At 37.5% G+C, this 23529-nt stretch overlaps 1 protein-coding gene and 1 pseudogene across 6 annotated transcripts in view; one reads left to right on the forward strand and one right to left on the reverse strand.

The window, feature by feature from the left end:
- Positions 1 to 2613: 2613 nt before the first annotated feature.
- Positions 2614 to 23529, reverse strand: part of LOC149044113 (scavenger receptor cysteine-rich domain superfamily protein-like) — a 37019-nt gene continuing 16103 nt past the window's right edge. For 2 of the 6 annotated variants that reach the window (XM_089208662.1, XM_089208658.1), the window contains 22 exons: positions 20914 to 21225; positions 20234 to 20545; positions 18207 to 18518; positions 17520 to 17834; positions 16318 to 16632; positions 14075 to 14332; positions 11963 to 12013; positions 11061 to 11149; positions 10790 to 10845; positions 10292 to 10470; positions 9973 to 10086; positions 9834 to 9852; positions 7968 to 8001; positions 7127 to 7424; positions 6931 to 7041; positions 6610 to 6800; positions 5990 to 6112; positions 5699 to 5769; positions 4682 to 4722; positions 4141 to 4237; positions 3917 to 4016; positions 2614 to 3499 (listed from right to left, as the gene is read on the reverse strand). In XM_089208662.1, the coding sequence (XP_089064788.1) occupies positions 3434 to 3499; positions 3917 to 4016; positions 4141 to 4237; positions 4682 to 4722; positions 5699 to 5769; positions 5990 to 6112; positions 6610 to 6800; positions 6931 to 7041; positions 7127 to 7424; positions 7968 to 8001; positions 9834 to 9852; positions 9973 to 10086; positions 10292 to 10470; positions 10790 to 10845; positions 11061 to 11149; positions 11963 to 12013; positions 14075 to 14332; positions 16318 to 16632; positions 17520 to 17834; positions 18207 to 18518; positions 20234 to 20545; positions 20914 to 21225 (3464 nt within the window). In that variant the 3' untranslated portion in view covers positions 2614 to 3433. The remainder of the gene's footprint in view (positions 3500 to 3916; positions 4017 to 4140; positions 4238 to 4681; positions 4723 to 5698; positions 5770 to 5989; positions 6113 to 6609; positions 6801 to 6930; positions 7042 to 7126; positions 7425 to 7967; positions 8002 to 9833; positions 9853 to 9972; positions 10087 to 10291; positions 10471 to 10789; positions 10846 to 11060; positions 11150 to 11962; positions 12014 to 14074; positions 14333 to 16317; positions 16633 to 17519; positions 17835 to 18206; positions 18519 to 20233; positions 20546 to 20913; positions 21226 to 23529) is intronic. The other 4 variants (XM_089208660.1, XM_089208659.1, XM_089208664.1 and 1 more) reach the window with 4 other exon arrangements.
- LOC149044114 (uncharacterized) lies at positions 12557 to 13485 on the forward strand (annotated as a pseudogene).

Raw genomic sequence — 23529 nt, forward strand, 5'->3', positions numbered from 1 at the left:
GTGAAGTAAACCAGAGCTACGGGTTTTGGCCCACAGAATAAAAAACGTGAAAATATGTTTAGAGTCCGTCCTGTATAGTCAGAGGTTTAGGTTTTCGTTCTTGCGATTCTCTACGTGATTTAAAAGAACCCTTAAGAGGATTTTACACCAGGGAGTGTCAAGATAGATACCCGGCCTAGACTATCGATAAGTGGGATGAGATTTCTGCACAGCAATTGTTTAATTATGATGACGGATTAAGAGAACTTGTTTTGTGATTGGGTTACAGTGATGTAAGATCAAGTACACAACAAATGCATGTGGTAATGGTAAAGTCAGCTTTCGCGCATGCTTTCTTTCAAGGTGCTCACAGGGACGACGGCAAAATGAATGCATATGCTTGTAACAAGCGAGAAATTTTATGCGCGCAAAGGTATGGGGACGGTTCAGAACCTTCCACGAAAACAAACTCTATCAAATTGTTCAACTGGTTCACATCAATAACAGTCCAAAAAGCCTCAAGCAATGTTCTGTTCGTTCCCCAACGAAATTCATTTCCGCTGGAATCACTAAACGCTCCTCGAACGCGCCAAATTTGCCAAGTATGTTTGCTGATCACAACAAATCAATGTGACGTTACATGATGAAAGAGGTAAATTGAGCACGTCTCAAATCTGACATCCAAAAAAAAAATCGCCCCTTCCCTGTTAAATACACCGCTGACCCTACCTTGCTGAGGATCGCCGGCAATCAAGAATTAATTAGGCCTGTTAACAGAAATCTGCAGTTTTGGAACATGAGGCACACGTAGGTAAAAAGCAATATAAATAATTACTGCCAAGCGAATTGACCTTTCATAGGATCTGGGGGAGTAAAGGGAATATTTCAAAAATGATAACATTACAACACCTTGAAATAAAAATTTTTATTGTATAAACTACGGTGTTATTCAAGGATTTCCAGCCTTAAGAAAAGCCGAAACGACACACGTGAAAAAATACCGTATTTTTTCACGAGTGTTTTAATTTGATATCGCCAATCAGCCGCTGACACGTCTCTCACCTTTCTTCTTTACCTATAAAAATACTATTTTGAACATGCTTTAAGGGGTTCAAGTCCCAGAGAGCGCCTTCTCGTTTATTTATTCCTCTGCGCCGCATTATGACATATGTGCCGAAGCCTCTATTTTGCGCGAAATTATGCTCTCATATTTTCCCGCAGACATTATCTGTTCCGAGAAAAAACATTTTGAGCTGTATTTAATATCCTAAATATATATTTTGCTGTGCGTGGGACAAAATGTTTACGATCAGCTAAACGTTTACTGTGTGGGATGTTTCGCATAATTCAGTGTTCTCTGGTACGACTTTACAGACAAAGAAATATTTCTGCTCTTCTCCAAACGCTGTGTTAAATTGAATTAAATTTTAAACGCAGAATTGTCCTATTGGACGTAAACTTTTGAAACTGGGGAATATTGCTTGGGGAATATGTGGACAATAGCCTCTACTTGGGGCGAAAATATGCACGGATAGTTGTTGATAATCTCCAGCATTTTCGCTAAGGGGGTAGTAGATTTATAATAAATTTAAAGCCTTCGTAAACCGTTGCTTTACATGCGGGTGGGCACACCACACCACACCAGCGTGTTCACTATGCCCACACTTGTGAGCTTCCCATTCTCTTGCACTATTCCTCCCATTTCTTAATGCGTTGCGGGTAAAGTGTCACGGGCTGCGGTTAAATTGCTACTGATGAAAGGACTCTTCTTAGAACCGTTCTTTTTCTAAGAATTTAAAGAATACGAACAAAGCTTATTTGCCATGTGGTCAGTTCAGAAGTGGGATCTATCTTGCTGTATTGTGCATCAAAATGGATTATGTAGCATTTGAGATCGCTTTTGCTACTCAAACCATAACTTAATGAGATGTAATTTGCTTGAATCAACGATTGCAAGATAGTCATCAAACTCTCAGACGAGACTGCTTCTACGCTTCTAATCTTAGAGAGTGTAGGGAAAGAATAAACACGTAATCTTATAGAGTGTAGGGAAAGAATAAACGCGTTATCTTATAGAGTGTAGGGAAAGAATAAACACGTAATCTTATAGAGTGTAGGGAAAGAATAAACACGTAATCTTATAGAGTGTAGGGAAAGAATAAACTCAGACTTCTAGAGAAGGGTCAGAGAGAAACTCAGAGGTAGACTTCCATGGTGAATTATATCGTGACGCGCAAAGGTAAAAGTTGCCATGGATCGTGAAAGTGAAATCTCAGGAATTGTATTAGCACCTTTCTGGCCCCTTCTTAATACCGCGTAGTGAGCACAAATCTTAAAACAAACAGTCACAACTCGATAGATCCCTTCTAACAAGGCGACGTTCACTTACAAAAATTACAAGGTGACAAAGGAGTACTCGGGTTTTATACATGGCAGAGATTTTTATAACTTGTGCAAATGTAATTCAGTTTTGAAAAAAGAACTTCAAGGGATAAAAGGTCGATTGTATCAAATAACGTGACTTTCGACAACTCACAGTCAGTAACACCTTAGACTTCGGGATTTACACAAACTGACAATCGTATCGAAGCGCAAGGGAAGAGGATAGAGCCCCACTCCGGAGTAGTCGTTGTGTTTCAATATTTTAAAATTTGTTTATTAGCAATGGATAAGTTACAATACAAAGATGAGACGCAAAATATTGCTAAAGTCAGTCTTCAGAAAGGAATTACGATCCATCGGCCGAGCTGGTTAAGTAGTCGTATCTGGAAAATACGAAACTATCGCGCTCTTCAGCATAATTGTAAACTTTTTAAACAGAAGAGACGGTACAAGATTAATTTTAAAAAAAACGCATAATGAGACTTGTGCTCAGTTTTCAGTATCTACGTCTTTGCATTTGGTATCAACAGTATTGGCCGTGCAAGTTAAGGCAAAAAGATGTTCGACAGCTTTCCCGAAAAAAAAAAGGGAACCTCGGTTTTCACGGCAAAGCAGTTTTCAGAAATTTGATAAAATTTTACACAACGAAGGCATTCTGAGCAGGATCCCATCGATCTTAAGAAATTCTTTATTTGAAGGTAAACCTAGAATAGATTGATGCTAAAACGCACCAGGCCTGATGTCATTACGACGTCCTGCTTTTCAGAGTTGAGCCAGATAATCAACCGAACAAAATGTTTCAGTTCTATCAAGCAAACGTGCATGTACTAAAGATGCAAATCAGCAAAATGTTAGTATATTTGACAATGAATACGAAAACTTATACGTAATAAAGCTTCACCGTTAAGGAAAACGAAACTTGAATTAACTTAGAATCAATTGTGTTACCTAACCGATTAGTAACACTCCCTAACAAAGTAAGCCCTTAAGCCGAGGATGATCATTCCCTAAAACCTGTTACGGCAAAATGTTCAAACAGTTCGCCACTCAAACACTGAGGACGTGTACCTAACTACGCTATTAAATCCTCTACGCTTGCATACAACTTCTTGTCGTACATTCTCATGTCGATCAACCTCTAAAGAGAAAAAGAAAGCAACAGCATTATGAAACTGAATGTGTTCCCCCTTTACGTTTATGCAGTCATCCACATCTGCCGTCGGCTGTCAGGTAAGAGTATTTTTTAAAATAAAAAGACGTTATCATTCACTATTTTTTGGGACATCAGCGCAGTTTTGCAATAATCTTATCACATTTTAAATAATGACCATAAAGGTTTTTCTGTCATTGGAACATTGTATTTTGCTTCTCATACACTGATAATAACTGCTTCTTTATTTGCGTTAGCTTCAAGGAAACAACAGGAAGAAGCAATCCAAACTTCGCATGAATTGGAAGAGATGAATACTTATTATTCGGCTATCTGAATAACAAGCCATTTATTTAAAGATGACCAAGCGTAAAAGCAAATTGCCATGTCCACCATAATTCTCACCTTGTGTAGAGTTTCCTTGTCTTTAAGCTGATTTTTTAATTCAGTGAAAGCTGGTCTTTCATCCGGGTCATTTTGCCAGCATCTCATCATGATCTGATACCTAATATTTTTTATATGGAATAAGATATTATTTCATCTTGCGAACTTCAAACATCAGTCGACGTGAAAGAGTTTATAGAATATTTCCTGTTGCAAGGAAGGAGAAAGGCTTGATAGAAGCTTACAATTCATCATCCACGTGTTGCGGTTTAGGCATTCTGTATCCCTCTTCCAGTAGGTTGGCAATTTTTTTTCCATCCATTCTTGGGTAAGGTGAACCGCCTGAAAGAGATCAACAAGACAGTCAGAAGGTAATTGTCTCGAACAACTACCATCACTGAAAGCATCACCTATATCATTTGGTGGAGTATGAGTTTGTACGTTTCATTACTGAGTTGTATTGTGTACTTGTGGTTGATATTTATATCGTTGTGTAATGTTACGCAACTTATTTGGGGTAATTTGTCAAGTTTTTGTGAATAAATTAATTCCTGTGCATCAACGTTTATGTCCACTTTTCAGAAGCAGCCTCGTTTTTTTAATGCCCTGTATAACAATACACAGAAATCTTTTTCGTTATTGTGAGTACATTTGTAAGTGTTCGTTCTCTTATATGTACTTTTCCTGCTCAATGAACACAATTACTTCGGTTACAGTACTGTCCAATTCAAATAAGCGTATGGCAAAAAATCTCCACAAATTCTCTGAAATTTCCATCAAAGTTACCTATGGTAAAAATCTCGTAGAGAACAACTCCATAACTCCATCTGCAGAGAGGCAAGGAAAACATGAGTAAAATGGCTGAAGCCATAAACATTTTATGAGACAAACGAAATATATGTTTGACAGAGTCTTTAATCCTAATTTACACTAGTAAAATTCACCGAATGGAAATTAATAAGTTAATGCCCGCTTCTTTCATTTTCAAAGCACAGTGTCTACCATCTCTATGGACGCACGGTCGTTGTATGTGTGTATTTGTATATGTATTTGCTGCAAGGTTCCCTTTAAGTTTAGCCATAAGTTTCAAACGATATATAAATTGTATTTGAGGCAAAAAATGAAAAGTAAGTATGCCAAATATCACTAGATTCGGAAACTGAATGGACATTTAAATCTAGAGGCGACGAAATTAGCTTTTAGAGTTAACGATACTTCGATTCCCAGACGCAATACGAGTTATGGCTGGAAAAAGAAAACTGAACTTCCTGACTTCAAATGAGGCTTTGCGACGTTTGAACTCTTCTTCGGACCAGTAGTTATTATTTTTTTGAGTATTTGAATAGCATTTCGCCAGAATCCTCGTCAGAATTCTTAACACTATGTAGGTCTGGAAGGTGATAGAAATTCACTCATTCTTCGCTCCTAAACAAAATATTTAATACTTCTTTAAATAAAGTTTTGAACTCGAAATACTTATCATTTTTGCCTTACTTCTTTAGTTTTCGGTTAGCGCGCGATTATTATAACGTGGACAAATTGTGTCTGCTATGCCATACAACAATTGTTTAATGGCTGTAACTGTGCGTATATCGAGTTGTGCATGCACTTGGAAAGTCTGGGGAGCAGTCAGGAAGCAAGAACTGCTGTCGGCTACACTTAAAGGAACTCTTACGCTTCTCATGTGCTTTCCGAACTTCCCACGAACATCCATACCAGTCCTTACCTCTATGTACGCACGCTAAGCATGAATCACTTGTTTAATAGACGTCATCTTTCAGAATTATGATCAGGTATACTTACACGTCACTTTTGGTGGTATAGGTACCATAAAACAACGCCTCATAAGCTGTCCACTTCACTGGAAGACGGCCCTAAAGATTTATGAAACAGAACACAAATAATAGTAATCGCAAAATCAACGACAGTTATAAATGAAATAGTACTCTATAAGTATCCATATTTTCCCTATCAGGTCAAATCTAGAGATTTTATGATCGAAACCATGAACATGTCACCTCTGCAACAAGAGTTATTGTGTAAGGTGATTATGCTGAATGTCATATAACTGAGTGACCCCCATTTTTGTATTACCTTTGTTTTTCGTTCATAGATATTTTCCTGTTGCACATCTCTGGCCATTCCAAAGTCCGTCACCTTACACTTTTCGTTTTTTCCAACCAACACATTACGGGCTGCAAGGTCTCGGTGGATGATCTAAAGGAATGGATTGTGAAAGAAGGGAGAATCAGTAGTAAAAAGAGGAAAAAACTGAAAAAGTTTCATATCTAAAAATAGCATATCTAGCGAAATCAATAGCGAGCCTATTTCTTATTAGCCCAAATGATAATAAATTAAAATGCATTAGTACTGTTACAGTTTCCAAGAAAAATGGAGAAAGTTTTCTTTCGATAAACTGTTGACAATTGAAAACTTTATGGGAGTCAATGAGACCATAATGAGTCGAGGGTGAAGTACATCTGCAAGGCTGCACGACGAGTGACAACCGCAAATAAAAAAATTATGTTAATAAAAAAAAAAAAAGCATGGGCGATGGCGTTGAAAATTGTAAAGTGCGCCCTGCAGAAAAAGCCCTGGACCAAACGGTAAGAATATGAAATAATATGTATGAAAGAAAAACTTACCATAACGGTACGCCCTACAAAGAATTTTTAGAATTAAATTACGTCTTTTGTATTTGTTAATTAACTTACAGATTTTGACGACAGGTAACTCATGCCATCCGCGATTTGCCAGGCAAACTTCATCAGCTGCTGTGACGTCAGATTTGTTCGTGGTGTGATATCCGGGTCTTTGTAGTAAGTGTCATTCAATCCACGGCTCTTTCTCAGGTAACCAAGCAGATCTCCAAAAGGAACATATTCAATCAGTACCAGGAGTTCCTCTGAAAACAAAGAAAAAAGCGTTTTTCCTAAAAATTAAAACTAATTGTTATTGACGAGATAGCCTTTTTTTTTTATAAATTTACAAGGAAAATGCGTATGGCATGAAAAACCTACACAACCAAAACATACCAGATTCCGTAACACATCCCAAAAGTTTGATGACGTGAGGATGTTTTTTAAGCTTCTTCATCGTTTCAAGTTCTTTCATCAATTCCCTTTTGTACGATTCAGCAGCGTTAGCTGGAGAGTTAAAAGGAAACGTTAATGATATGCAAAACAAAAAAAAAATCGGCAAGAAATGTTCTGAAATCAGCACATGACTCACATTTAAGCATCTTAATGGCCACTGTAGTCGTATCAGACCTCCCTTGAAGTCCTACTGCCGTTCCCTTGGCAACCTGTCCAAAAGCACCTTTACCAATGACTTTTTCGATGGTAACGTGATGTCTTGGAACTTCCCAGGAGCGTTTTGCTGGACGAGGAGGCTCGTAACCTGGACTTGTACTTTGTGCTTTTCTATTATCTTTCCTGGCTTCTCTGAGACCCACGTACTCTGAAGAAGGCTGCCTGGGTGTGCTTGAAATGCGCTGACTTGGTTCGATATCTTGTAGCATCACCACATTCTATCAAATCAATGTACCCATTTAACTACTTGATAAATGAGTATATAACAATTAAGTCTGATAAGTCGCATCAACAGGCAATACTAGGCAAAAACAGTTTACGCATTTTCATCAGACTTATGTTTATAATATTCCATTGTTATGACTAAAATCAATAAAAAGCATGTTCTCTACTATTGAAAAGGATCATGTTCGACGGATTGATCGAGAGTTCTGGAATTTTGTAAGATTCATTTGAAAAACAAATCTCAACCGAAAGCAGACTTTTGGATAAATCTATGTGTTAAACTTGGAACAACCGTGAACAAATCCAGTGATTAGTAGCTTGACCTGGTCTCACGACAAAGTCCACATCCAGTAATAGGTTATTAATCACATAGTATCTGCCACCCATTTTAAATGCGGTCCTTCTGCGTTTTTAGTAAAATCCTTTTTCTCTTCGTTCAAAGATTGCGAGTGTTTCGTGAATATAGCACATCAACCGTAAGATCACGCACTTTCTTCTCGCACGGATGCAACCTTAATGTCTTAGCTATAACTTACGTCGTGAACATTTCTTTCTTCTTCGTAAGCCCTACTACAAAAAAATTGAAATCATTGCAATAATAAATACTAATACTAATAATAAAGAATAAAGAACTTATATTGCGCTCATACCATGCAGGTATCTTCATATGCGAATTAATAATATAATACAATATAATATAATGAAGAATATGAGAGTAAAGCTAAAGTAAGGATAACTAACATTAATTTGAATTTACAAAGTAAATTTCTAAGAACGTCTACTAATTAACTTAGTCATAAGCTCGCTTGAAAAGTACGTACATTTTAAGAATGAATAAATTTACAAATAATCTTCGACGAAACAGTTGAAGTTAGATCCAAGACTTCGGCGTATTTAAGAAGTCGAAGGGTGATGATTTCGCCCAAAATCAGAGCAAATGGAGAATAATACATGGCGTGCGTAGATATGGAATTTCTCTTCGAACGCTTACTCGACAGCTTACGAGTGAGCGCAGCGAACGAGTGAGATGTCGAGTTGACCACGAGAAGAGAAATTTCATATCGACAAACAACCATGTAATACTTTGTTTCTCATATCAACACAATAGCCCTTCACTGTCAAGGAAAGTCGACTTTATTAATGAATGAAAATATAAGGATCAACAATCCTCGAATAAAAATCGATTTCTTGGTACACTCAAGATGAAAACATAAAGATGAAATCACTACAAAAACAAACAATAAGCCTAATTTCAATACAAAAAATTCTCAGTTATTGAATTGGTCTTTACCGACAGAAGAAATCTTTCAGGTACACGGCCAAAATCTGCTTGTGGCAAATCTTTCAGTTGTCGACTTTTGTTCTCAGGTGCGGGAAATGCCATCACTAACGCCACTGAATACGTAACTTTCGGTTTTTCCTTTCGTATTTTGGTTCTCTTTCCCTTCTAGGAAAGTTTAAACGTCACTGTCTGTAAGTGATACGGATTTTTCAGTTTTTTGAAAAGCCATAATCCGAAAATATTCCGAAAAACGACCTTGGATTGAGATTAGTGAAGCCTTCGCCGTTCATTCACCAACTCGACCGAGTGGTGCGAAAGTCGAGTGACATGTCAGCAGCTGATTGGCGATATCAAACATCGTGAAAAATATCGTATTTTAAACTTATAAACCATTTCATCATATAAACTACGGTTTCATGCAAGGATTTCCAGCCATGAGCAAAGCCGTAACAACACACGTGAAAAAATATCGTATTTTTCAAGTCAGTAGCTGAGAGTTTTGTATTTTGAAAATTACGCCCATTGTTTGGTTTTATATTGTTTCAATACATTTTTTCATCCTGAGCCAACCAACGCACTTTACGATTTCTATTCGGTGATTGTCGATCTCTTTATCTTCATTTATTGATAAAATTGACTTTTCTTGTTAGTGCAGGGCTTTTGTGTTTATATGATAAACAAAATAATACATGGTTGCTTTTAGATATGAAATTTCTCTTCTCGTGTATTCACTCACGCTAGGTTAGTATCTACTCCGAAGGGTAGGTAAAGAAGCAAAAAAAACAATATTTCCATTCTTTGTTTCTCGAGTAATAGCCGACAACAGTGTGAAATTATAACCATGGCTGTTTCTTGGATCTTAGTACCGAGAAGAAAGCAGAGGTTAGTAGGATCTTAAACACTCGTAAATCCTTGTATAAATGGTCAGGTAACGAAAGGCTGTTTAAAAAAAAGAACGAAGTAGAAAATTCGCAAGAGCTCAAAATTCACCGCAGCTATTACAGCGCTAATATGCAGATATTTATGAAATGAACTTCGTCAGTTTCTATCATTTTATTTTAGGATGATATTATATCTGAAGAATAATCTCGAACCATTCCTCACAAGAGCAAATTCTTACCGTTTTTTCTCTTCAGCACCTACGGAGGAGGAAAAAGAAAAAAATTAGAATTCTTTGGGTGGAGGTAAAAAAATTTTGTCTTGCTTCATGACGGATCCTGCCTCACCGTTCCAACGTATGTAATGAAATTGTTACTCACCTCTCCTGTGTAGCCAGATTATGTAAATAACCAGAAGAATGATTATGAAGGCAAGAATACCAAGAAACGCTTTTAACTTGACGTCTTTACTTGAGGACTTGCACTCTTCAGGACCTAAATTGATTGGTTTCGTGAGGTTTAATGAAGCAACAATCGAGCAAGTTTTTATTCTGATCCTGGCCGAAATACTGCTCTAATTACATGGCTTAGGCTCGTGAACGAAAGAATGCGCACAATAACTGTCTAGATACTAAGGCAAAACAGGGTGTCACCCTTCCTTTTTTAATTTGGTCTGAAACAGTTTCTTTGTAACATGTACCTTTGGCTGCAATTCCCAATCCATCTGTGGATGTCAAAGCTTCTTTTATTGAGTCTGGATCGACTTTAAAATCGCCGAATCTGTCTTCCCTTGCAGCATCCGACAGAGAAGTCACAACATGGCTGACTACCACACTCTGATCGAACCTCATCATGAAGTCCAGAACAACACTGCCACACCTAGATAGAAAAGTGTATATCAAAGTACCAGAAAGTCAAAAGCTTTTTAAAATAATTTTTACTCTAGTGACATAAGCCACATAGTCCATATGTATGAACGTGCATTAAGCCATGCTGAATTAAAATTAATTCAAAGTCGATCAATGTCGAAATTAAGAAAATCGTTCGTTCGTCAGATGTCGATTGGTAGGTATTAACTAAGACTTACTTGAGCAGGAAAACAAGTTTAATGCAGAAAGTCGCCTATTTGAGCTAAAGATCCCCCTTGAACGAAAATTTGCGCCAGCTAGTTTGATTTGAGATAAAAGCTGTACTTTACCTGGCGTTCACAGTGTTTGCGGATAAGCAGCCAAACTCCAAGACAATTTCACAAGCCTAGACGGACATGTGAAAATATTAATCTATGTATGTGACAAAAAATCGTATATTACAATTCTTGTTGTGTTGCTGATGTCTATTTCAAGTAAAATAATGACTTCATCTCACGAACAAAGGGGTTAACAAGTAGTGGTCAGTGGTCAACAAGATGAATTGTTAATTAGTATCCCATAAAATTAATATGATGATATTGATTAAGCAGACTATCGCACCACATCTGGGAATTCTGCAGCAACTTCTAGACGTCTGTCACAGCTCTCCTGTACTGTTGCTGTCAGGAAAACTTCTGAGTGTTCTGAAACTTACGAATAGCCGTATTCTATTAGAATTCCTAAAAGAATAAATGCCCTTTATGCAGTGCTACAACTTAGAAATGGTTTAAGCTGTGGGCATATAAAAATTTTCAAATAATCCCGGTGAAGATGTCATTCAAACAGAGTGTGTTAATACGCTCAAGAGCAGACTTGACCTTTCACTTGCTATCTTTAATATAAGGCCTTTCACTTGTACTCTTTAATACAAGGATTCATTAAAAAAAACAAAAAAACCTTCACATTATTGTAAGATTTGATTTGGAAACTTTTCACATGCTCAAGTAGGAGTACGACTAAATCCTGAACGAACGCTATAGTACGAAACCCCGATACAAAATTCTTAGTGTGAAATAAATTGATCGATTTTTTATTTGAAGATAGCCAATATCATAAATCGACAAATCTTCATCAAGCCAAAATTTGAATTGGTTTCTGATGCGAATACGGCGAATACTTCTTTCTTTGGTAAATATGGTTTTCTTGAAGTCCCGTGAAGGGAAAAGGCAAACAAACAATGTAACGTTTAATGAACTATTTCCTCTCAAACTAGAGATAAAAAAGATCGGAAACAAGGTCGACAATGTGGAAAGGTAAAATAGAGTAAAAAAAGGGTTAAAATTTTGACACGAAGATTGATGCTGGCTTAAAACTTTTCAAACGATTGCCTCAACTACGATATGTAACCTGTGATATGACTTGTCAGGAGTCTACAGTCTAACAGAGTAGTGCCTAACCGTTGGTGACACCGTAAGTTTATTAACCTCTCTAATTTTCAGAGTGTAAAAAGGAAAAGCAGTCACCTGTGGGAGTTGTTTGAGATGATGTAGCAACTGTACTTGATGCTGGTTTAACTGGAGAGAAATGACATTGGACTTTTAAAACGAGACATTTTTTAAAATTTATTATTATTATTATTATTATTATTATTATTATTATTATCATGAAACAGTTGATGATAAAAGCAATATTTCAGCGGACTCAAATCACAAAAGCAAGTTTTTAAGTTTCAATGCGTGTTTACCGACTTCCGGTAGCCGTTCCCCGTAAATCCCCGCCGTAGCTATGTTGTCTGCGATGTCAAAACAACTAGTTTGTCGTTTCGTACAAGACGTGAGTTGATTAGAGTGTTTTCAAATATTTTTATAATTTTTTAATATTTTGCGCATTATGGAGTCAATAATATTTTTGATTCGTTTGCCTACTCTTCTGGGACCTGATTTACGAGAAAAAACATGTTTTTTTTTTATCTCCACCAGACAAGTCATGGCCGCAGCCGGCACGAGTGCCAAGAGGATTGCTCAGTAAGTTCTCTTATTCTCTTTTCTTCACGTTTTTAACAATGAATGTGGTGAAACTCAACACGAATTACGCTTAGTAAATGATAATTTCTCGATTATTTATGTTTTTGAAAGTGTCTTGCATATTTGGTGAGCAAAAAAGGGTTCTACTTGCAGTAAAAAAAATAAAGACAAACAACATGCAACACAAACAAAAAGAAAATAAGCGTTAGCATTTTATTTTTATCTTTAGAACCAACATGGAGTGGACTGAACAACATGACAATATTCTTTGTCAGGAGATTCTCGTTCTTAAACCATTCAAGGCAAAGAAAGGAAGCATTGCACGGGGCCAAATTTGGGATAAAAAAGCGAACAATCTGAACAGCCCTCAACATCCCCAGTTCAGAGTGACGAAGCGATCTGTTAGAGAACGATATACGCTTTTGAGTGAAAAATTTAGATCAAAGATGCGAGATGAATAGAAGGCAAGTAAAATAAATACAGATTTGAGTGACGTTTAAAAAGCACTTGAGGAGATATTAGAAAAAGAAGCTGTGGCTGAAGAAACAGCGCAAAATGACAAAAAGAAAGTCGATGGTGCCAAAGCAGCGGAAATGAGATACAGAGCTCTAGAGAACCTTGGCGGGACAAAGAAAACACAAAGGAAAGATGAGGTAGAGAATGAAACAGCAGCAAAAGCAAGACGTCGAAGCAGTGTTAGCGACACGGTGGCATATTTGCGAGAAAAGAACGACCTCATGCAGAAATGGAAAATGGAACTGAAACGCAGCTGCAGAAGCAGCGACTAGAGGCTGAAAGTAAGAAGGAGGAGCATCAGGATTTGATGCAAGTCATGCTCCATCAAACTAAACAGCAACAAGAACAAATACAAAATTTTCAGATGATGTTCACGCTAATGTAGCGGCAGCAGTCTCAATTATCATAAAACTTCTTCTTCATGGCCTGATTTTGTACTGTGCAAGATGAATACAGTTTTCAGCAATTTCAGGCATATGTTTCTTGATTTTGTTTTGTACGCTTGCTTTTATTTTATTGTTAGGTTTTCCATTTCATATAAGCTTCATGTTTAGACTTTTTTATCCAAATAAACTTGATTAAAGACTTAATTTTACAGAAACTGGACGTTTTGTGTTCCTGGGTTTAGGAGTGTATCATTCCACTGAGTTATTCTGTGATTATGTTCCTGATAAATTGTATCCACCGCAAGGCTGGAAATCATACTTAGCGCTGGAACTGGGCGGCCGAATCGTGGAATTAAAGCACTGAGCAAACCTTCGAAATACGATACACAACCCTTCAATTCCATCGCATATTGTTCCTTGTTGACATGTTAAGTAGTTAGGAAGATGTAGGGCCTCAGAAAGGACGGGAGGGTCACTCTTACGAAAACGAAACTAGGATAAACATTCACTGTCATTCAATCATTAACGTAAAATTTCATAAGGAAAATCTGGGTTTTTGGATATGTTAACGCCATAAAGAAGAAGGAACTCGTCCTCTGATGGCATTCTTGCTGACGACTTTGCTGACAATATTGCCGACTTACGTCGGTCCCAGACTCAATAAGTGTTTAGATTTATCAGTAATCATACTTAAACCTGTTTAACTTACCAACAAAAAGCAAAAACCGGACGGTTGCATTTCCCAATTCATTTTTTGCAAAACAGGTGTACCATCCTTCGTCACTTGAAGCAACATTCTTAACCTCAAGAGTTGAGCAGTTTGTCATTTTTCTGCCGTTGGTATCATTCCCTTTGTACCACGTGATATCAGCTCGGGGGTTTCCAATATTTACAGGGCAACCAATCGACCTATCTTCTCCTAACTCCAATTTGATAATGGTGCTTGCCTGGGTGGCTGATGGTGCACCTAGAAACAAAAAAAGTGAATGAAGAATTGCTCTTTCAGTGGAGGTGGATATTACATGGTGTAATGAACCTCGATATCAAAGGCCTTTAAGGATATGAAAATGGTAAGCAATTATGGAAGAATAAAATTATATCTGCCCTGATTGTATTTGCATTTTTTAAAGTGATATTTCTTTAATTGAACCTACTTAACTGATAAAAAAGACACCTATAACGTGCTGATTCTGCCTAAGTCAAATCGAAAAAAATTAAAAAATTCCTTGTCTATTGATACATTTAGATGAGAAGTCTATTCCTTTGCGTATTATGAAGATGTGTTCAGTTTCTTCGCAGTTAACACTAACATCATAAATATTCCTAAATAAACACTGCGTCGGTCATGTAGGAAAGCTTCTCCAAGAAGAATAGATATCATAACGACTGAAACAGCAGAATTGAGAAAATTAAACTAGAGAAGAAATCAAAGTGCTTTGTGAGCAAACTCGTGAATTGACACATGATTTTTTAGATTATGTTTAATGTTATCTGGTTTAGGGAATTTTGTGGTTGATTGTCATATCTAGAGTACGAGCAGTAGTTCAGTGTTCGCTAATGTAGCAAAGAAACAAAGTAAAGTTGGAATAAGAAGGCATTACAATTGAAATGATCATGCTATTACATTTGACAAGGTGGATGATATCATGTGTTTTAAACGTCTATCATTTTTGTTTCTGGTTCAAAAGAAAAGGTTGGAAGTAAATGTGGGTGAAAAGTAAAATTTAATGTCTTTCGTTGTAAATATTAGAAAATCAAGGCAATACTGTCTTAATGAAAACATTAACGATTCCCTCTTTATCAAATGAGACAAACGGGAACGAGTTTTGAGTGATATAACTAAGCCAAGTCTGCCACTGTCATTTTGGATCTCCGCCTGGGTAGATTTAAGTCACGTGCTAGGCAACGTATAATCAATAACAAGATAGAATTTCATTTCAGGCCTATTTATCAATTTTGTGGTGTATAACTTTCGCATTTTAGTACGTTGTATGTATGTTGAATCTTCAAATTGTCTTGAAACTTAAAAGAAAATTGTTCTTTAAAAATTCACTGAAAATCGGTGGCTAAAATTGTTTGTTTAGGTGTTATTTGATTTTCGTGTTAACTTGTAATTTCGTCAGTCGCCGGCATCTTTTGTTGCTTCACACAGGAAAAACACACGCAACGAAACGTAATGATCAATTTTGTCCTTAATCTCATGCCATAACAGGAAAAGCTTTTGAACATCTGTAAACTCCGAGCGCTTCGCAGTAAGTGATATTTTCAATGAATTTTCGGATTGTTTTCAAGTTCAAGGATTGTAAATTACAATTTTATGAAAGACGAAGGTTGTTCTGTTATTTCAGTGTGAATCCTTGCATGCCTGCCAGTCGCTGGCGCCGCTTGTTGAAACTAAAATGAAAAAAAAAACTCTTTTCACCCCACTATTATTCTTAGCAACAAAGGTCGCCATTCCGTCTGTTTATTGCTCGCCAAAAACTATCAAATGCACTCAAAAGCCTAAAATCTAAAAAATGTTTACAGGAATCGACCGATCGAGCGAGCGAGCGAGCGAGCGAATGCCATTCCCCACATCGTATCTATAACTCGCTCTTGCGCATGCGCGCAATTCACGAGTTAAAAAGGAGAAGTGAAAAGGACGAAGACTGACAAGTGTCAAATCCTCAGATTCTCGTAAAGTAGAAAACAAGAGAAATGACAATATTTGCTGCCAGTCCTATGCATAACAGGTCACCCAAATGTACAGCGTGAAAGTCCCTTCGCCTGACCTAGCATTACAAGGGATAGTGAGGCGTAGAATTTTCAAATTATGTATATGTTAATAACATTTAAGTGAAAAAAATACTGTGTTTTTAACTCTTCCCTTTCTTGAAAATTTTCAGTATCCCCACCATGGAGTAGAGAGAATTAAGATTATTAAGATAAGAGCGCTTATATTATTGAATTTACCTTTAATCTGGTGGCACACCACACTAACATCATTGTGATGCCCACAGCTATGACCTCCCCATCCTGCGTGCGTGCATTGTGAGACTGACTTCTCAGATCCTCCACACTGCACCCTATTCAGCCATATCGGGCCTGTTCCTTGTCCAAATGCTGCATCTCTAAGGGCTGATAAAGCTCCATCGTATCCCAGTTGGCGACAAACCACATCAGCATCCTTTAGGTCCCAGTAATTCTCACAAATTGTTCCCCATGTTCCATGAAACTGGACTTCAACACGTCCAAACGACGGTGAATTGTCGGGACTCACCAAACGGACTGTGGTTAATGTGTACAGAAAGAAAATATTTTCTATGTCGCTCTCAAGAAACGTATTACAGTCTGATGTGAACGTATCGAAGTCTGACAATAAAAAGCGAACTTGAAACTGGGTAACATGTCGGGTTTTTTTTTTCTTCTCATTTCTAGTTTCATAGCCTTATAGTTCCTTTACATGAAAATGACGATGGAATTTATGATGGAAGTCCATCATATGTCAGGCTGTTAAGGTGACCAAAATTTAATTCAAATATTCCTATTCCAAATGTTCTGGATTTAATGAAATTTATTGAGCAACTATTCCATCTGTGCCTGTTGGCTATTCACCATCTCAAATCCGACGCGCGCTCATGGAATAATTGCAATTATTATATGGAAAGGTAGTCCTGAGGTTAACCTCAGCGTTCTGATTAGTTCTAAGTTGGCCGGGGTTTTGCCAAGGACTTTTGGAGCAAAATGTAAGTTATTAAAAAGATACAGGCTACAGTTTAGACAGCGAGCCCTGTAACGGCTGGCTACTCAAAAGTTCCACTCTTTTGCTTGCTGCTGTTGTTTTTTAGAACAAGTACCATATAATTGTACATAGAGACGATGAAGTAACCTAACTTTGGAATGTTACCCTGACCGCAAATTGAAAGAGTTCGTTTTCAAAAATAGGATAACCATCGGATGATCACAGGTAACAAAATGATCGTCACAACTGAACTGCTGTTGAAAGAGAAATAATTAAGTCTGAACTAATCAGACTTTGACGGGGGTTTGAACTCGTGCTTCCACGGAATGCCTCAAGTTCTTTGTGACCAAGCTTTCAAGAAGCGAATTAAATCGGATGTTGAGAACTAAAATGATTGGAAAATAATTGTTTGCAAGATCATAATCTAACTTACCTTTTAGTTGGCGACATACTACGTTAGCATTTTTACCATGCCCGCATTTATGAACTCCCCATCCTCCGTGGCTGCACTGCGTTATCGATGTCTCATTTCCTTCACAATTAACGTCATCCAGCCATATCGGACCAGTTCCTTGTCCAAACACTGCATCAACAGGTGCCGATGAAGCTCCATTGTATCCAAGCTGGCGACAAACTACATCAGCGTCTTGTAAGTCCCACGAGTCGTCGCAAATGGTTCCCCACGTACCATTATAAAACACTTCAACACGACCAGACGACAACGAATTGGTTGGGCTCACCAAACGAACTGTTGTCAATGTGAGAATATAAGAAAGCTTGTTTAACATTGTGAGGGCTCCTCATAAGATCTGTTTTTGTGCTGGAAATGATGCTTAACTAGTTCATATGGGTCTATTAAAGTCAGCGACGGATTATGATGTGTATCAAAATAACAGGAACCTTCTTGAAATATTTTTGAAAGAAAGATTGTTCTGAATAGCTTGTAAGCGGATACTTTACATGTATGCTATGGATAGTTTTACTTATACTTTAGTTAGCATTGATTCACTAAAAATAGCGTTGTACGCATCACTTCGTAATAACACTAAAAATGAGTAAAAAAAAAAAGAAAATCTGTTGGCTTTGAGTTGTTCATTGTGAGCTTGTATCGCCACATTACCTGCAGGTCGGCAAACTACGCCAGCGTTCTCATAGTGACGACAGTTGTGAACTCCCAATCCTAAGTGACTGCAGTGTGATATTGATGTCTCATTTCCCACACATTGCACGTCATCCAACCATATCGGGCCTGTTCCTTGTCCAAATGCTGTGTCACGAACTGCTCGTAAAGCTCCATCGTATCCAAGCTGGCGACAAACCACATCAGCGTCTGATAAGTCCCAAGAGTCGCCACAAATTGTTCCCCATGTACCATTATACTGCAGTTCAACACGACCAGCTCGAGATGAATAAGAATTCACCAAACGAACAGCTGTAAAGTGGACATAAAAGTTTACCAGTAGTTATTAGTAAACTAGTGAGAACTAGCATATTCAAATTTACTACCTTAGAAATTGGGTAAAGCCAGGCAGTTTTGCCAATCCGGTATGAGCAAACTTTCCAATAAAGCGCAGGATTAAAGTGAATAATAATAATAATAATACCTTTTTTAAATTTTAATAATCTTCAATAATCGTTATTTTCCAATTAAAACTAAAAAAATATAATACCAGGAAACTCAACTTCTACGGGTAGTTCTTGAAATTGAATATGTACAATAGAATCATAGATAATTGCATCTTAGATCATTGAATAAAAATCCCTGGCTTCATATCAGTGAGGAATGATCAAGACAATCGAGGTGGCGGCGTAGTGTTAAGAAAACCTAACTGTCCATCCAGTCTATAGATGGGATAATCTTGATATAAGAGCCACAACGATTTGTCACCACTTCTGTGAGATTAGAACCTTTTCTGATCGGCTCTATCTGCAGACCCTCCCTGGCGACTTTGTTTCTGATTTGTTAAAACGAAAATCTAACAAGGAAGCGGAATCGTTGGCAACTGAGCCGCGTAAATATCGATCATCGACTTGACTCGTGTATAGTACTCCAAGAGGTCAGTGTTTTAATGTTTCATATAAAGTGATACCATAATATGGAAGTGTTTTGTAACTTTATACCAAGAAACGACGATATATCACACACTGACTAATAGCAGAGGATAATGACCTAAATTTGGGGAATGAAGACGCAACATCTTATAAATAATTTGTCGCAAAGCATTTTACCTAAGTAAAGAACCTTTTATCCCGCAAAATCGAGAGGACCAACCGCAGAGAGACAACCATTAATTAATTGGGATAATAGTTCGCTTTTTGTCTATAGAGTATTGATTTCAGTATCTTATCGCCTTCCCTAATGAGAGCCCCATCAAAGGTTGCTTTACGAAATGCCTTAAAAAGGGCTATACGTCAACGATTATCATTAAGAAATAAGCCGCCATAGCGAGTTTTGTCATTTTGAACGATTGATACGTCGAGCGTTAACTGTTTTTCAGAGCACAGCAGAGGGCTGAGAGTCATAATCCACCCATTAATTTTTGTGCGATTTTGTTGGCTATTTTAAGTCACGTGGCGGAGAATCACCTGACTGTTATCATACAATAACCCCCGTCTACGTCGATAGTTATCCTCCGATTATTTCTGTCGACAAGAAACAAAGCCATCGAAAAAGGCCAGCTCAAGAGTTTTATCGTCTCATCTCTATCATTCTACACGGAAGAAAACAAATCGTTTGGTAGAGTCAGGTTAATAGCTTGATTAAGAAGCCTTCAGCCTTTAGAGACACTACATAGCTACACTTTACCATAGCTCATTACTGACCCCAGAGATGATTGAGCGCTTAAACTTAATTTAAATGTTTTTTAAAGAGCTTCTTGATGTATACCATCTCAGCTCTTGCAAAGTTTATTCCTAAAATCAATCATCCTCAATACAATTAAGGGCTATATGATTAAAGGTTGCAGTCGTACGCTTTAAGAAATCAGGAAATGGAACCACTGCCTATCTGTTAGTGGGAATAAGATAACGAGATGGGTGGTTTAATTGAATTATTGTCGAATATGCAACGGTTTCCTCATATTCTGATTGGTCCATTTTTATGCTTGCTAAAGATGGTAATAAAACGTACTCAAGTCGTTACTCTACCTTTGGGTCGGCATACCACACCAGCGTCTTTACTATGCCCACAGTTCTCAACTCCCCATCCTTGGTGTCTGCACTGTAATACGGATTTCTCATTTCCAAAACATCCAACGTCATCCAGCCATATCGGACCAGTTCCTTGTTCAAACGCTGCGGCTCTGGGTGCTGATAAAGCTCCATTGTATCCAAGCTGGCGACAAACTACATTAGCGTCTTGTAAGTCCCACGAGTCGTCGCAAATGGTTCCCCACGTACCATTATAAAACACTTCAACACGACCAGACGACAACGAATTGGTTGGGCTCACCAAACGAACTGTTGTCAATGTGAGAATATAAGAAAGCTTGTTTAACATTGTGAGGGCTCGTCAAAAGATCTGTTCTTGTGCTGGAAATGATGCTTAACCAGTTCATATGGGTCTATTAAAGTCAGCGACGGATTATGATGTGTATCAAAATAACAGGAACCTCCTTGAAATATTTTTGAAAGAAAGATTGTTCTGAATAGCTTGTAAGCGGATATTTTACATGTATGTTATGGATGGTTTTACTTGTACTTTAGCTAGCATTGATTCACTAAAAATAGCGTTATACGTATCACTTTGTAAAAACGGCTAAAAATGAGTAAAAAAAAAATTATGTTCGCTTTGAGTTGTTCATTGTGAGCGTGTATCGCCACATTACCTGCAGGTCGGCAAACTACGCCAGCGTTCTCATAGTGACGACAGTTGTGAACTCCCCATCCTAAGTGACTGCAGTTTGATATTGATGTCTCATTTCCCACACATTGCACGTCATCCAACCATATCTGGCCTGTTCCTTGTCCAAATACTGCGTCATGAACTGCTCGTAAAGCTCCATCGTATCCAAGTTGGTTACAAACTACTTCAGCGTTCGGTAAGTCCCAATGGTCGCTACAAATTGTTCCCCATATACCACTGTATAGCACTTCAACACGACCAGCACTTGAAAAATAAGAATTTACCAAACGAACAGCTGTAAAGTAGGCATAAAAGTTAACCAGCAGTTATATTTGTAAATTAGTAAGAACTAGTGTATTCAAATTTACTATCTTAGAAATTGAGTAAAGCCAGGCAGCTTTGCCAATCCGGTATGGGCAAACTTTTCAAAAAAGCGCAGGATTTAACCGAATAATAATAATAATACCTTTCTTTAATTTTAATAATCTTCACTAATCTTTATTTTCTAATGAAAACGAAAAAAAAAATCATTTCAGGAAAATCAGCTCCTAAGGGTAGTTCTTGAAAATTGGATATGTACAATAGAAAACTGTCTCGTTAATAACTAAAAATAATTATATTTATCTCTTAAATTTTACAAACCGATAAATAATCTTTTGTAAAAATGATTTAGTAACAAACTAATAGTAAAATATGCATCAATACTTTGCTATAAATACTTTATCCAATTATCAAAAGTTTTCACTTGCTTTTATTTCCATGGATCAAAGATAAATCGAGGGCATAAAAAGAAAAACAAAGTAGTATTCCTCGCTTTGGCTAGAGTTTCCCAGAAATAGCGTTGTCGATGCTTTGAAGAATATTTGCATGTCCTCTTTCAATATCCATATCGATGTCCGACAATTCTAAATCATCGGCAGAAATATTGGACAAGATGGCGGCCGCGCTTGCGCATTTCGTCCATAATGGCGTCCAAATAATATAAGAAACTGTATGGAAATTTGTAAAATTTCTAAAATATAACAATCAGGAGCTCATGGTCCCGTCTGCTCTCGATCGAGACATATTCAGTACGGATTCTGCTATTCATCAAACCTCACAGGAACTCGATAAATAAAAACCACTTACTTCCCGAGCCAGTTCTTTTGTCATTGATCATTGACCTAGGTCGCCATACAGTTCTTCAAAATCCGTCGTTCTCCATCCCAAACACTCACCTATTACAGGAGAGTGCATCAATAAAGTCAACTGCTCTCGATCGAATTGACTGCTATAGAGTTCGAAGCGTCCAAATATCCTGTAAAATTGCCATTTCCTCCCATCAAAAAGTTCCCAACGCGCCAGAATATCCCTTATTTTCCGTGTTGAGTAAGTGACGAGACGCCATGTTGAAAACTATGACTAAAATAGTTAAACACGAGCAACGCAGATCTTCGAATCGTCGGCCATATTTGTTTATGTTCTTGCTGGGAAATAAATTAGTTCTCGGTCCTTTTCAGAATAAAAATATGCCAGGCATTGAATGCAAATTCAGTAGTCTTGGCGCGAAAATTAAATTAAAGCAAATCAAAATTCTGACATCATGTCATCGCTCTGCCTCGAAAAATCCCAAAGATTTACTTGCAGGTCTTCTTTTCTTTTTCTTTTCATCAAATAGAAGATCTGCGGTGCTCAAATTGTATAAGTCATTGTACGAAACACTCTTCTTTGCAGATCGAGCCGTGATCGCCGCCATATTGAATTCTCTTGATATTCTATTGTTCCGCAGTGCAATACGATATACCGCTGATAATTGTTAGCGGGCTCGAAATGTCCTTGATTTCTGGCGATGTGAACTCCTCTAAAAGCTTGCGAACTTCTCAAGCAAAGTAATGCTGACCTCATAAGTACAAAGGACACTCTTGCCCTAATCCATAACATGGTAGTAGCATAGCTTTCGCCCTTCTTTTTAGAAACTAGCTCAGCAAGTCGACCATGGTATCGTTTGCATTCACCACTTCTGTGAGATTAGAACATTTTCTGATCGGCTCTATCCACAAACCGTCCCTACTGACTTTGATTCTGATTTGTTACGAAGAAAATTTTACAAAGAAGCAGAATCGTTGGCAACTGAGCCGCGTAAATATCGATCATCGACTTGACTCATGTAGTACACAAAGAGGTCAGTGTTTTTGTGTGTTCCATATAAAGCTTTACCTTAACGGAAAACTGTTTAGCAACTTTATACCAAGAAACGACAGTATGCCACACATTGACTGATAGCAGTGGATGATGTTCTAAATTTGGTGACGCAACATCTTATAAATAATTTGTCGCAAAGCATTTTACCTAAGTAAATAACCTTTTATCCCGCAAAATCGAGAGGACCAACCGCAGAGAGACAACCATTAATTAATTGGGATAATAGTTCGCTTTTTGTCTATAGAGTATTGATTTCAGTATCTTATCGCCTTCCCTAATGAGAGCCCCATCAAAGGTTGCTTTACGAAATGCCTTAAAAAGGGCTATACGTCAACGATTATCAATAAGAAATAAGCCGCCATAGCGAGTTTTGTCATTTTGAACGATTGACACGTCGAGCGTTAACTGTTTTTCAGAG

Source organism: Pocillopora damicornis, chromosome 6 (genome assembly GCF_964200805.1).
Source record: "Pocillopora damicornis chromosome 6, jaPocDami1.2, whole genome shotgun sequence".
Taxonomy (NCBI): Eukaryota; Metazoa; Cnidaria; class Anthozoa; order Scleractinia; family Pocilloporidae; genus Pocillopora; species Pocillopora damicornis.